We start from the raw sequence: 14,654 nt of genomic DNA on the forward strand, positions 1-14,654 counted from the left end.
AAAAATACTAATTAACGACCGAGAAACGAAAGATATAAATATAGAGAAAGGAACTAGGCAAGGCTGCCCCTTATCACCATTAATATTCATTTTAACACTGGAGATACTATTAAATAGAATAAGGGAGGAAGAGGAACTGAAAGGAGCAAAAATACAGAATTATGAATACAAAATCAGAGCCTTCGCGGATGATATTATATGTGTAATAGAAGACCCGGACACAAAACTAGGAAAATGGCTAGAGATAATAAGAGAATTCGGAGCAGTAGCAGGATTTAAAATAAATTTGGAAAAAACGAAAGCAATTACCAAAAATATAACAAAGAAGGAACAAGAAACGTTAATGAAAAAATGGAATATCCAAATCGCCACCAAAATAAAATATCTAGGAATAATTATAACCCAGAAAAACTCTCAGCTACTTGAAAATAACTATCTAACAAAGTGGAAAGAGATGAAGAAGGAAATGGAGATTTGGGGGAAGCTAAAACTTTCACTGTTAGGCAGAATAGCATGTATAAAAATGAGTATTTTACCAAAAATGATATTCTTATTTCAGAATCTGCCGATAATTAGAAACCAAAAGACCCTTAAAGAGTGGAATAGGGACATAATGAAATTCATATGGCAAAAAAAGAAACCGAGAATAAAGCTGAAATATATGATCCAGAAAAAGAACAGGGGTGGTCTAGCGACACCAGACTTAAAACTTTATTTTGAAGCATCGGCTTTAATGTGGGTACGAGATTGGACAAAATTAGAAAATAATAAATTGCTAAATTTGGAAGGAATAAATTTAAGATTGGGTTGGCACGCATACCTATGGTATGGGAAATCCAAAATTGAGAAAGAATTTAATAATCATTTTATACGCTCAGCAATTCTTAAAATTTGGGAAAAATACAAAAAGAAATTATATGACAAAACGCCTTTATGGGTTTCTCCCCTAGAAGCATCGCAGAGAAGACTACTGGGATGGCACAACTGGCCAAATTATAAAGAATTATTAGTAAAACAGAATGGAGAATGGGAAATGAGACCCCAACAGGAACTGAGAGAAATAAATAAAAAGATTTCCTGGTATCAGATATGGCAGGTAAAAGAACATTTTAAGACAGACAAACAAGTAGGTTTTGAGGAGCAAAATACATTTTGGGAAAAAATAACACAAACAGACAGAAAAATAATAACAAAAATTTATAAAAAATTAATAGAATGGGAAACAGAAAAAGAGGAGGAAAAATCATATATGACCAGATGGAATGAAAATATAGGCAGGAAGATTAGGAAAGAAGAATGGGAAGGAATCTGGAGGGAGAAACTGAAATATAGCTATGCAACAGATCTAAAGGAGAATTGGATTAAGATGGCCTATAGATGGCACATGACACCACAAAAATTAGGAAAATGTTATAAAAACGTAAAAAAAAATTGTTGGAAGTGTGAGAAGATTGAGGGCACATACTACCATATGTGGTGGGGATGTGAAAAAGCCAAGATATATTGGAAGAAAATTAGGGGAGACATAGAAAAGATATTAGAGATAAAACTGCCAATGAAACCGGAAATATGGTTACTAGGAATAACGGAACAAAAACTAGAAAAAAATAAAGATAAATTATTATTTCTGCTAACGACGGCAGCAAGGATATGCTACGCGAGGATTTGGAAGAATCCTGAAATCCCTAAAGAAGAAGAATGGTTGAAAAAAAAACAAGATATAAAAAATATGGATAGGCTCACTTTCCTTCTATCAAAAAGTAAGGGAAATCCGATAAAAGAAACAAATTGGGACAATGTAACAAAATACCTAGAAGGAAAGATAAAACATTCAAAATAAATATAAAAATAAATAAAATAGCAAGACCACAGAATAAAAATGGAAAGACAAGAGACATATATAAAATAAAATAAATAAATAAATAAATAGATAAAATAAATAAACAAAAACAAAGATAGCATAAGAAGCAAAGGAAGTCAGGATAAAATGAAAACTAAGAAGGGAAATATCAAAAAACAGAAGATGAAAAAGAAAAGAAAAAGAAAACCTCCCATCATGAATGGAAGAAGGACGGGAAGGAAGGACTCCAGAGAAACGATATGAAACAAGGAAAAGATTGAAGAATGAAAAGGAAGGAAATCTCCAGGAAGATGCCCAGAAGTCCAATTTATTTTATATATATTCTCTATTCTTTTTTTTTTCTCTTTCTTTTTTTTCTTTCTTTTTTTTTTCTTCCTCTTTTTTCCCCTTTTTCTTTTTTCTATCTCACTATTTAATTATGCTTATTATCTTATATCTATATTTTAATATGTAAATGGAAAACTTAATAAAGATTATTTTAAAAAAAATATATTTATATAAATACAATTGATTCAGTGCATCTACTCTAGCTAGGATTAGCAATTGGATATAAACCCAAGATTTCAGGCTCCATCTAGGATTAGTAATTGGATTTAAATCCAAGATTTCAGGCTCCCATCTATGCTGCCATATAGCACAGTTTGGAACTGCATTGTATGATTAAGTTCAGTGAAGTTAAACTACTCTGACTATAATGTAGTTTCAATCTTGAAATTATACCATGAGTACCAGGACTCCAAACAGGCCTGTTTTTCTCAGCAGTGTTTTAAATCTCATAACAACTATGGAATAAGCAGGTATTCAATAAGTGAATATATTTTCATGAATAGTCAGGAAGGTAGAAAATATCAGTTGTTGGACTTCTGTGGTCATTAGAAAGGAGTCTTATCTGTTAGAAGAAAGTTGTTTCAACCTTATTTCTGAAAACTTCATTCATATAAGGACAGTTGGTTTTTATTGCTTTATTCTTAAAATACCCGAGTTAAAGAGCAAGTACAATGGGTACCTGATAAGACAGCCTTGCTCAAATAAGCACTGCTAACAAGAATTACAAAATGCCTCCAGGTAAATCTTGAATGCATATAATCACACTGTTTCTTTTATGTCTGCTTCATTGGCTTTTGGTGGGAAAAGAAGGGTTGCTTGCTATGATATATGGGTGGGACTTTATTCCATTCATAGTAAGCGTGATGGCAGGGTTTCCACTAAGTTTGATAAAAGTGGGTAGGATTTGCAGCAGTTTACAATCTAATAATTTGTTTGGGAGGGCACCTGCATTTTTGTTCAGGTTAGACGTCACTCCAATTGCTGCTCAAATATTTCTAATTCCTTCTTCTATTATGTTTGGAGATTACTATCTAGCTGTATTTTTAAATTACTCTTTCCACTCTGGATCTACGCATTTAATCACAACACCCTTCATTTATCCTAAGTGCTCTATTGCCCACCTTTCTATTTGAAATGATTTGTTTTCTTCTTGTCAGCCATTGGTTGATTCATGCTGCCTGGCTGGTGAATGTTTCAGTTTGGCTAGTGCCAATGTTCATGTTATCTTTCCAGTTTCCAAGAAAACAAGCCAAAATGGTTTTATTTTGTTGGCCATTATGTTCTTTATGTCCCATTGAAAGAATGAAAACAAGAGGCCGGTGTGTTTTGTACCTTTTAAACAAAAGATATCAGATTTTAGCACCAATGGAAATTAGCATTTTTCTTTTCTTTTTGGGTAATAACAGATATATAACCCAACCAAGGTACAAGCTGGTGGAGAAATTTAGATAATCTTGGGCAACTACCCATATCCAGTTCTGCTAATGTAACATTTTATAATAAAAATGCCAACTTTCTGAATCATGGAAGAACATTTCTCTTTAAAAGAAAGAGATTCAGGACTACCAAAAGAGGGTAGTTGTACAAATGATAGATATTAACTGGGGTGGAAGTCATAAGAGCCTCAAGGTGTTGCTGACTGCAGGTCCCAGTATTCTTTACCGTTGCTTATGCTGTTGGAATTTGGACATCTATAGCAACATGTAGAAGACCACTCCTGATCTAAGCAATAAATAGATCAAAATGATATATCCTCAACTGCCCTGATTTGGAAAGGAATCCTCTCTCATTCCATTTTAGCTGCTTATAAAATGGTTCCCCTTTTCCATAGGGATGTGAACTAAGTGCAAAAGAATAATAGAACCATAGAATTGGAAGAGACCTTATGGGCCATCCAGACCAACCCCCTGCCGAGAAGCAGGAAATCGCATTCAAATTACCAAGAAAATGGAATTAACTGGGGAGAGGATGTAGTGGACATTGGATGTTTTCCTTTCCAGTAAATTCAGACAAAAATCAATCTACTTAATGGCCATCTGTTGGGGGTGCTTTGAATCTGATTTTCCTGCTTCTTGGCAGGAGCTTGGACTGGATGGCCCATGAAGTCTCTTCCAACTCTATGATTCTACTGCAATGTCTCCTAGTATATGTGTTCTTCCTTATTAATAACTTTCCCATCTTGACCATATTTTGATGTTGCTTGACCACATGTGCCAGTTTTCGTCTGTGACATACTGGAGGATATGATATACTGTCACCTATCTGTTTCACCCAACCGTGGTTTAAAAATAATCAGGGGGGGGAAATCCAAAAATGCAAACATTGTTTGTTATACTGATATGTATATCCCACAGTAACCTCTTGCCATTTTACAGATCTTCAGGCTCTCTTGTTTGACTTGTTCTCCATTTTCTATAAGAGATGAGATGTTACTATGCCACTTCATGTAATGAGACTTGAGCATTCATATATTTTGAGTCCTGGAACCAAACTCCACTGTAACCCAGTATTACAACAACAAACCAACGAATGAGTATAAACCAACTTTTCATTGGCAACATTGGCACTGTTTACTTAGTGTGATAACAATCCATGGTAATGAAATAATCTACCAAAACGATAAAAGCCTATACATTTATTGCAATCCTATAGTCATCTATTTATAAGTAAATCCTTTTAAATTCCAAGGGATTTACTCATACGAAAGTCTATAAGTCTTTTCAGGTCTATAAAGTTCCAAATGTGGAACTTCTTATAGAAATAGTGAATTAAAAAAGCTATTAAAATAAGAAGAGAACAAAGATTAGAATTAAATCAAGGGCACAGTTAAAAACAATTTAAGAAATCTCCACACCATTAGTAATGACACCCTTCCTCAGGAACTGGAAGGTGGCTTCTCGAAAGACAGCAGGGATGGAGGCAGTTTAGCTTTCCTGGGCGGTGTGTTCAAAAGTCAGCTATGAAAAAGGTACAGGTTTAGTATCCCTTATCCAAATTGTATAAATATACACCAGTGGAGTTTCAAGATAAGTGTGATGGCATGCTCGAGCCTTTGGGAAAACTACAGTGTCTGGCTTTACTGGGGGTGGGGAGTGGTGGTGGGGGGTGGTGGTGGTGGTATCTGTATACTTTCTGTTAAGATCAAGACCCTTAACATACAGAGACACTTTAGGCAAGGTGAAAAGATAACCAAAATACATTTACTCAAAATAAGATGAATAAAGGGTTAACTCCACCCAGAACTATTATAAAATAGCTTAAAACAATACATTACAAAAGGAGATTTTGCTGGTTGCAGTCCTCTCTCTGGAGTCCTTAAAAGTCTTCTGCCTCTGATGCAAAGCGATGGTTTACAAGTTGGTGCTTATAAACTATCTCAATCTTTTACTTTGTGAAGCTTAGGCTGACCAAAAGCTTCTGTTGTCTCTTGGACTGGTGGTATATTAATAATGCTGAAAGCAGAGTTTAGTGCTAAGGATACCTGTTTTGGATTGCTTGGGCCTAGGATTATCAGACGATGCCCAAGCCTCTTAATCACTGTAGCTCTGCTGCAGAAAGAAAAGGAGTCAAGCAAGAGAGCTCTGTGCAGGCAAATGGAATAGACCAACTAAGGCTGGCCTCTAGGGGGTTTATTATGCTCCACCCAAAACTAATACAAATGGAGGTATCTACACTATTGGGAAAACCTATAAACGGGGAAATAAATCAAAGGAGAGGAAAATGCAGAGCCAAGACTTCATAGTAAGTGACCTTTATTGCCAATTGACACCTGTGCAACTTATTGTGCCTGAGCTCCTGTGCTGGAACATCTAGCTATGGATATAAACATGACCCAAAACCTACATTTTAAGCACAGATACCTGTTTAATAGACACCCCCATTCATCTCCCACTGTGTTGTTCTGCTTGAAAAGGTAGGTTGAAGGGACTTCTGGTCCTTTCATGCACAATGACCATATAAGTGGCTTGTGCTGGCATAAGGCAGATGCATCTGTATGGGTATGTATGTACCTTCAAACTGCCTATTATTATTAGGATTTTCTTGGACAACGAATAGTTAGAGATGATTTTGCCAGTGCCTTTCTCTGAAATATACCCTAAAGAACCACGTATTCATGACATGATAATAACTGAATAGGATGCGAATTGATGTACCCATTAATTTGCTTGCTTGCTGTATTCTTCCATTGCATAATGTGGAATGCTCATTTGCAGTTGAACAGTTCAGGCTGTCTGAAATTCCAGTGAATCAAGTGGTAAATCAGCAAAAGTAACCATTGTACTTACTTGGCCTATTGTAAATAATCACCATATATTCACAACAAGCCTAGTAAATACAGTGGCTACTTTTGCTGAACATTATTTCTGTGGCTGTGAACTGGATACAACAGAGGACAAAGTGTAACTACATGTGTAAGGGAATATATTTGTATGCATTGCTTTGGTAGAATCCTGCCCTTTGCTTGACATTCATGCCTGGTTTGTTACAGGAGCAACTGTAAATTTTTTGGTTTTCTGCTCTTACAGAGACCAACTGAGCTTTCACAGGTTACTAACTAAGGCATTCTGTGAACAATGCACAAAAAAACAACTTCCCGAGACTCTAGTGAATCCTTTGTTTAATGGAGCAAAACATTTCTTCTCATGTTGTGTGCAGAAGCCTCCTAGGCAGAAAACAGGCTTTTGAAAGGAAAGAGTATGGCACTCCAGGCAAGCCAGCACTTGATTTCAGGTCTGCTAAAGTGAAGTGTGCTTGAGTAAGTCTGTCCTAACATGCCTACATATGAACTTTTCAAAGTTCCCGTCTCCTTTCCTCCCTCTGTATATTTGCATAGCTTTCACAGATGGGTGTTGTACAAAGGAGCTGCTTTAAAACATTTTTGAAAGTGATTGAGAATGTATTGAATACAGGCTCCTTCTTGGAGGCTTTTAAGCAGAGGCTGGATGGCCATCTGTCGGGGGTGCTTTGAATGCGGTTTCCTTCTTCTTGGCAGGGGGTTGGACTGGATGGCCTATGAGGTCTCTTCCAACTCTATGATTCTATTATTCTATGATTCTAGGAACTAATTATTGGATCCAGAAAACTCATTGGCGAGAAAAGTTAAACACATGAAGGGGGATTTTTGTTAGCAGGTGAAACTGAGATAGACTACAGAGAAAATACTACTGGATACTAATACTACTAATACTAATACTACTACTCTTTGGCAGAACACACATTTGGCACATAGAAGTCCAAAATCATCATCTTCATTGTAATATCTAGCCCACTATTGGGTAAAGTAAGGCAGCTGGTTTCGAGTTGAATCATGTGGAACACAGTACAGTAATGGCAAAGTGTTGGAAAACATACTTGTTTGCCCTTAATCCTGGCTTTATTTCCTGGATTTTCCTGTGAAAAGGATCTCAAGCAACTATGAAGAGAAAGGCTTTTGTTTGTCTAAGGCTCCTGGAAAGATGCTGCCAGTCAAAGCAAATAATATTGAGCTTAAAGTACAAATAATTTGACCTGTGGTCCCAGGTCAGTATTCCATGCTCACTTGGGGATTTGTAAAAAAAAAAAACCCACTCTCTTACACACAGTCTTTTACAGGTTCTAGGTGTAGGGACCTCATCACACTAGAGCTTGGATCCACTTTAAATCCACTTTAGGGAGGGGGCTTTAAACAGCTCAGCCAGATAGGTCCTGGGCCTCACCAAACTACAAGCCCCAGAATTCTGCAGGAGGCAGAAACCAGTTTTAAAGTGGATTCATGCTCTAGTGCAGTGGTTCCCAACCTTTTTTGACCAGGCGCCACTTTGACCAGGGACCACTCTCCAACATTAGTACCAAAAGGGTCAACTTTAGATTTGGTTTGGTTATATGTGGTGCTGATTCAGAAAATTGCATTGGATAGACCTCATCAGCTCTAGTTTCTGATACAGAACATATGCCATCCAGTAGTCGGCATCTGCTCACCCACGAAAAACCATATTTAATAATCTAGAGCTGATGTGGTCTATTCCAATGCAATGGTCAGCTCTGTGGAAAGGAGCAGAAATAAAATAAATAAAATGAATAAAGAGGAAGGAGGTTCACAGACCAGATTTTTGTTCTCATGGCCCACTACTGGGCCACAGCCCACTGGTTGAGAACCACTGCTCTAGTGTGTTAAGACAGTAAGACCATTTTCCTTATTTTGAACTACTGTGGATAGAGTTAAATGTCTTTCAGTCGCCACGTGATTACAACAGCCTTTTCATCCTGCACAATCATTGCACTATGATGCCACTTTAACTACCATGGCTTCATGTTTTGAAATCCTAGGGATTGTGGTTTGGTTTTCAAACTTTAGTCCTCCAGATGTTTCAGACTTTTAAGCCCCATCCAGATTGGCCAGCCATCAATAATACTGAAGTCCAAAACTTCTGGAGAACCTAAATTGCAGGACCATTGCGCTGAAATTATTTAGCAGAGATTTCTAAGTACCCTCTCTAAAATACAAATTCCAGATTTCCATAGGATGTAGACATGGCAATTCAAACAGAATCATATTGTCGTAACTCTGTAAGGACCCCTGGTAATACAGTGTTTGTGAAATAGTAGCACTGTTTCATCTGGTTCTGATAGTAAGAAAGTAAATCTTTTTGGTCTGGAGAAAATGATGCATAATGTGACCTGAGGCACTATTGGCACATGAATGCCGCAGATCAAATGTGATAAAATGGTACCTTCTTCAGTTGTGGGTGATTTCAGCATGTCATTCTATCCTTCCTTTAAAGCAACTTTTCAACCTACTTATAGGTTGAGCAGGGAGGAACATGTTAAACTTGGTTTGATCCAGGAAGATTTATGGTCTTACCTGGAAAACTGAACTCCAGGAATTGGTTTTAATCCTTTATTTTTAAATTTAGTCTTGTCAGGGGATACCCAGGCTGCCACAAGAGTTCTTTTTCATTTACACGGGTGGGCTTACTGAAATATTTATTTGTAGAGTATAAGATGGGTGGTGGTGGTGGTAGGGGAGGGGGGGATATTTCCAAAGTGTAAGCCTTGGAGGGAGCAAGCAGTACTTCCTTCTCTGTGTATCTTGTATAGATGGCCTTCTATACAGAGCTATAATTTTTCTATTTTTATGAACTAGGCAGCAATTGTGGCTTGAGCTAAGCACATGCTGGTTGTCAGTGGTTTCTCTTTCCCCTCTTGTGCAGTAAGAAGCAAAGAAGAATGACGAACTGGCAATGTTGGCATAGGGTAATATGAGAGAGGCACAATTTAACAGTTTTCTAAAAGTATTTATCGTATTTGCTAGCTGCTGCCTTTTAGGAGTTTCTCATACCAGTGCCTTCTCTCATTATAAAACCATTGTTTCTAAAATGCTATTGGGATTGGGATTTCTTTCACACCTTGGGAACTATTTTGGAATTGCAACATTCATTTGTGCTAAAACCTTATCAAACAGAACTGGAGGTTGCCTACCCAGCACCTCTTCCAAGACATTATTCCTCTTCCGACTTTGGCATTATTTGACCATTTCCCAGGAGTCTGCCTTCACTTTCATCCCCTCTGATTAGAATCTTTTCTCTTTTTAATATAAGCCATGGAAATTCTCTCTCTCACACACATACTGTACATTTTACAGTTTCAGTGCAATTCTAGTTTCAGTCTTCCACACATGTGTAACACAGTGGGCCGTCCAGATCTGCGATTTCTAGAGACCGTGGGTGATTGTTACCCATATTATTAATGGTGGCAACATGAATGTATAGATGCTGAAGAGTGCAAATTCACGTTGCCACCATTTAATACATTGTGGTGTGATTGTCTGTGATTTTTGTATACATACTCTTGGAACCAAACTTTTGCAGATGCAACAAGTCAACTGTAATGGCAATGTTTGCTTTGGATTTGTGTGTCTTGCAAATTGTACATTATATAAAGATAGTCAATTAACAAAATATACTTTGTTGCAATTTACTACACTGGTCTGAAGGGATTAAATATGAGACTAGCTTTGTGTGGTTGATTTTCCTCTGACATTAAGTCTAGTTGTGTCTGACTTAGAGGATTGGTGTTCATCTCCATTTCTAAGCCGAAGAGCTGGCATTGTCCATAGACACCTCCAAGGTCACGTGGCAGGCATGACTGCATGGAGCACAATTACCTTCCTGCCAGAGCGGTACCTATTGATCTTTTCACATTTGCATGTTTTCAATCTGCTAGGTTGGCAGAAGCTGGGACTAATAGTGGGAGCCCACCCTGCTCCCCAGATTTGGACTGCTGATCTTTCAGTCAGCAAGTTCATCAGCTCAGTGGTTTAACCTGTTGCACCACTGGGGGCTCCTTTGTGAACACACTCAGAGAATTTTGAAGGACGAAGCTCAAAGGTAGATTGGGACCCTTCCTGACTGTTCTTGGGATTGAGGATTTCAGATTAGGAAGGATGCACTACAGATAGGAAAAAACTGGACATCATTTACACCTAGAACCCTCACATTTGCTGTGCTTGCATTCCCAGGCTAACTTGGCCTTTCCATTCTCTTGCTATACTTTTTCAAAAATTGGTACTTACCTAACCCTGAACTTTTTGTTTTATTTTTTTCTCCTCCTCTTGACAGGTGCATTCGTTGTATGTTGGACTCCTGGTCTTGTCGTTCTCCTTCTCGATGGCTTGAATTGCACTCATTGTGAGGTTCAGAATGTGAAAAGGTGGTTTCTTCTCCTGGCTCTGCTGAATTCGGTTATGAATCCAATCATTTACTCTTTTAAAGATGATGAAATGTCAAGTACTATGAGACGTATGATCTGCTGCTCTTTCGAGGACAGAAACCAAGAGCGCCGGTCTTCCAGGATCCCCTCCACAGTCTTCAACAGGAGCACAGATTCCTCCAGCCAATATTTTGAAAATGGCATTGGCCAAGGAATTATCACAAGCAAAGAAAATGCCTGAGTGAACCTTGTTTCTCTTGAAATGGTGAACTACAGCAGAGAGTGGGGTGCAATGTCAGCAAGGGGAATGAGCTCTGAACTGGTTGAGATCCATTGACCCCAACTCTTAACGTTGGAACACTTAGAAGACTATATTCTGTGAACCAAAACCCAAATCAAAGGGTTACCTGACGTATTTGTAAATAATTACTAGCTATGAAAAAATGCACTTGAAAGGATGAAAAAAAAAGAACGAGTGTTTTTATTCTACAGTGCTTCTTTAAGTGCAGAGAAAGCCCAATCCCATGCTTGCTGTGTAAAGTAGTATAGTCCAGCAGGACAAACCATGTAACAAATATCAGGGATATGTTGTGGATATTGACAGCAGCATTCCCTTGACTATTCTTCCTGAGCTTTCCAGGTGTTCTTTGGGGGACATTTCTCACCTCTAACGTGGTCTATTATCCTCATATCTAGCTCTTTCCCCATTTCCCAGTTGGTAGTTCAGTCAGCTTCTTTACATTAATAGGAGTGGAGGTTCCATCTTCATCAAACATAGTTAACTTGTTGAGAGCCAAGCCAGAATTGCCATCTGGTCCCATGCATGCTTCCTTAGAAGACTGTCTCATATTGCCAAAGTGGAAAGATTCCCAAATGAATGCCCTGAATTGTAGTTCAATGTCTGCTCTGAACTTGGTGGAATCAGGCTGTTTAATCCCCTGCAGTGTACAGTGTGCATGCACCCACAATTGAACTTTTCAATAAGTGTTTTCCAGGACGTAAGTGAGTGTTATAAAACCTAACTTTGTCTTGTTTGTATGCATCATTTTTCCCAGTGTAATGGTTTCTAGGCAAGCCAGATTCCTTCTGGAGGGAAAGGGGAGTACAATAAACATCTTAAGTAAAGTAAGAGCATGTGGTGAGCTCCCTGTCTGCCAAATCATCCCACACATCTGAGACTTTGGTGGTTTGTTAATATTCGTGGACATTTGCTCTTCTAAATCATCTCCTTCCACTTCCATTGAAGGGCTGACTTTGCAGGTTGAGGGTGGCATCTTTTCAAACCTTTAATCTTATCTGTTGCCAGTGGAAGACCACTGAAAGTTCAGTTAGCAGTGCTGAAATCCTGAAAAACTGGGCTTTCAAAAAGTGTGAATTTTATAAAAGCATGTGGTTGATGTTAAGACCAAAAAAAACCAAACAAACAAACAAACAAACAAAAAACCCCTGTGTCGAGGTATTTGTGCACTTGTGTCTTATGGGTTCAGCTTCCTCTCAGCTTTTTGAAATCTGAAAGGACATCGGCAAGTACATGAAATTGTACATAATTGTATTCCAATATATGTATGTTTATTTGTTTTGAAATCCTAATTCATTTGTATAGATTAATTTTCACACTGTGTTTTAAAAGTGGTTTTACCGTCTGTGGACTGTGTGTGAGATCAGGAGTCTATTTTGTGCGATGGTCTAATGTCTTATTAAATGTTTTGTTTGACGTTGAGGATCATATTCAGACAGTGGACCTCTTCTGGAAGAAAGTGACTAAGAAAACCTCTGCTAATTGTGTTACTCGAAATCATTGTTTTAAAAATTAATAATAGGCACCCAGGGAAGTACGTTTTAAGCACTAGCTTGCATCAAACAAACCCCCTTTTAACATGCTGTAGTAGAGCTTTTAAAAAAACTGCTCACAATGGTAGTGGTACCTATAATTAAATAGAAAACATGGCCTGGTTTTAAGTGACTCAGTGGTGTGTTTTAACTAGACCCTGAGATTTTGGCCTCAAATACTTCTAGAAAATAAGACAGCAATCTGATGCTTCTGTAGGAGAGATGTATCATTTTAAAAAATGTGTGCGTGTTTATTTATTCAACTGCATGAATGTTTTAGATTGTGCATTGTCTAGGTTTGGGAAAAGTAAGGGTCAAGCCAGGCATTGGGGGGAATACGTATTTACGCAATCAACAATTTTCCCACCCACAATGGGATTTCCTCAGAGATGTCTGCCTTAACATTCAGGTTTGTAAACTAAGTCCATGTTTACTTTCCAGTGACAGAGGACTAAACAAAGCGTACTGAATGCAAAATAGGATAGATAATTATCCTATACAGAATCTTTTGCTACTTTAGGGGAGCTCTCAAAATCATGCTAAACCCATTATCTAGTTTAACCTTACATGAGTAGATGGAAATTGAGGGAGAGACAGAGATTTGGATATACTACTTTCTATTCGTGTATATATTCCATATGAAAGACAAACAAGATTCCAGGCCTGCTTAGATCTTCTGGGATAATTCTACATAAACATTTGTGAACCAGGTGTGATACAACTGACATTCTGTGTTCAATGAAAATGGCAGTTGCAACTGGCAGAAAAGCATTTCCAAGGCACATGGCATTGAGAATCTGATCAAAATTTGATGCGAGATCTTCTGAGCCCAGCTAGCAAAGGATGAATTATCTTGCTTTACTAATGTTCACGATACACCAATGTTCTGTAAGTTTGTTTTGCTAATAATAGAATAGCAGAAATCTTCTCTGTCTCTCAATAAGTTAGTCCCATAGTTTTACTCTCCCTCAAATCCTTCTATGTGTCCCTTTGATCCCATTCCCTCCTGACTCAAGAAGCACTACTGTAGGGCACAATGGCTACCTGACTTGGCCTTCACCACCTAAACTAAGACCCCTTCCACACAGCTGATTAAAATCCCACATTATCTGCTTTGAACTGAAATATATAGCAGTGTGGACTCAGGCAACCCAGTTCAAAGCAAATGTGGGATTTTCTGCCTTGATATTCTGGGTTATATGGCTGTGTGGAAGGACCCTAAATTGCTGCCTTCAACTTATGTACATGAAAACGGATGTTCTGTGTGTGCACATATGCACACACCACCTTGTCCTTTTCCTCAGGCAGCAAATCATCTTGGCTAGGCCCTGATAACCCAAAACTGTTGCTAATTTGAAGCCCTGTTTTCAAAAAGTGCTTTTTCAATGAATCTAATGAGCAAACTTTGATTTTCTAGAAAAAGGAACATATACTAATCCTTATACCAGTTGGTTATATTTTGAAATGGTGTGAGTGTTTTGTTCCCTGTGATGGTACCTCTATAAACGCAAGACTGAAGCATGCTAGTCATGTGCCATTGCGTATCCTGCAATGACTATTATTGTAATATTTGCTGTTGTCGATTTTGTAAAATAATGCCACAGGAGATTCCAGAGTGGAACAAATAAACTTTATTTAACACTGCATAATTCTTAGAATGACTGATCTCTAAATGGGTTTCTGTTCATCACTGGTGCTCCCAAGAACTGCTTCCCTCCCTGAACTCTTTGGTTCTTAAGTTTCCTTATTTCATCACAAGATCTCTTCCTGCTATGCAGAGATGGCCAAAGGAGTTGTTGCTCTAGTAGGGAAAGCAGACCTGTGTTGTATGGGTATCACCCAGGTTGTTGGGCCTTGATCTTAACAGAGGTTTGTCACTACGGCCCTTTTACACTGCCATATAGTCCAGATTATCAAAGCAGATTACCAAATCCATATTATCTGCTTT

At 38.0% G+C, this 14,654-nt stretch overlaps 1 protein-coding gene across 5 annotated transcripts in view; it reads left to right on the forward strand.

Moving 5' to 3' along the window:
• Positions 1-14,355, forward strand: part of lpar3 (lysophosphatidic acid receptor 3) — a 48,136-nt gene extending 33,781 nt beyond the window's left edge. For all 5 annotated transcript variants that reach the window (XM_062978075.1, XM_062978076.1, XM_062978074.1 and 2 more), the window contains one exon: positions 10,786-14,355. In XM_062978075.1, the coding sequence (XP_062834145.1) occupies positions 10,786-11,117 (332 nt within the window). In that variant the 3' untranslated portion in view covers positions 11,118-14,355. The remainder of the gene's footprint in view (positions 1-10,785) is intronic.
• The last annotated feature ends 299 nt before the right edge of the window (positions 14,356-14,654 follow it).

This window comes from Anolis carolinensis, chromosome 4 (assembly GCF_035594765.1).
Source record: "Anolis carolinensis isolate JA03-04 chromosome 4, rAnoCar3.1.pri, whole genome shotgun sequence".
In the NCBI taxonomy this organism is placed as follows: Eukaryota; Metazoa; Chordata; class Lepidosauria; order Squamata; family Dactyloidae; genus Anolis; species Anolis carolinensis.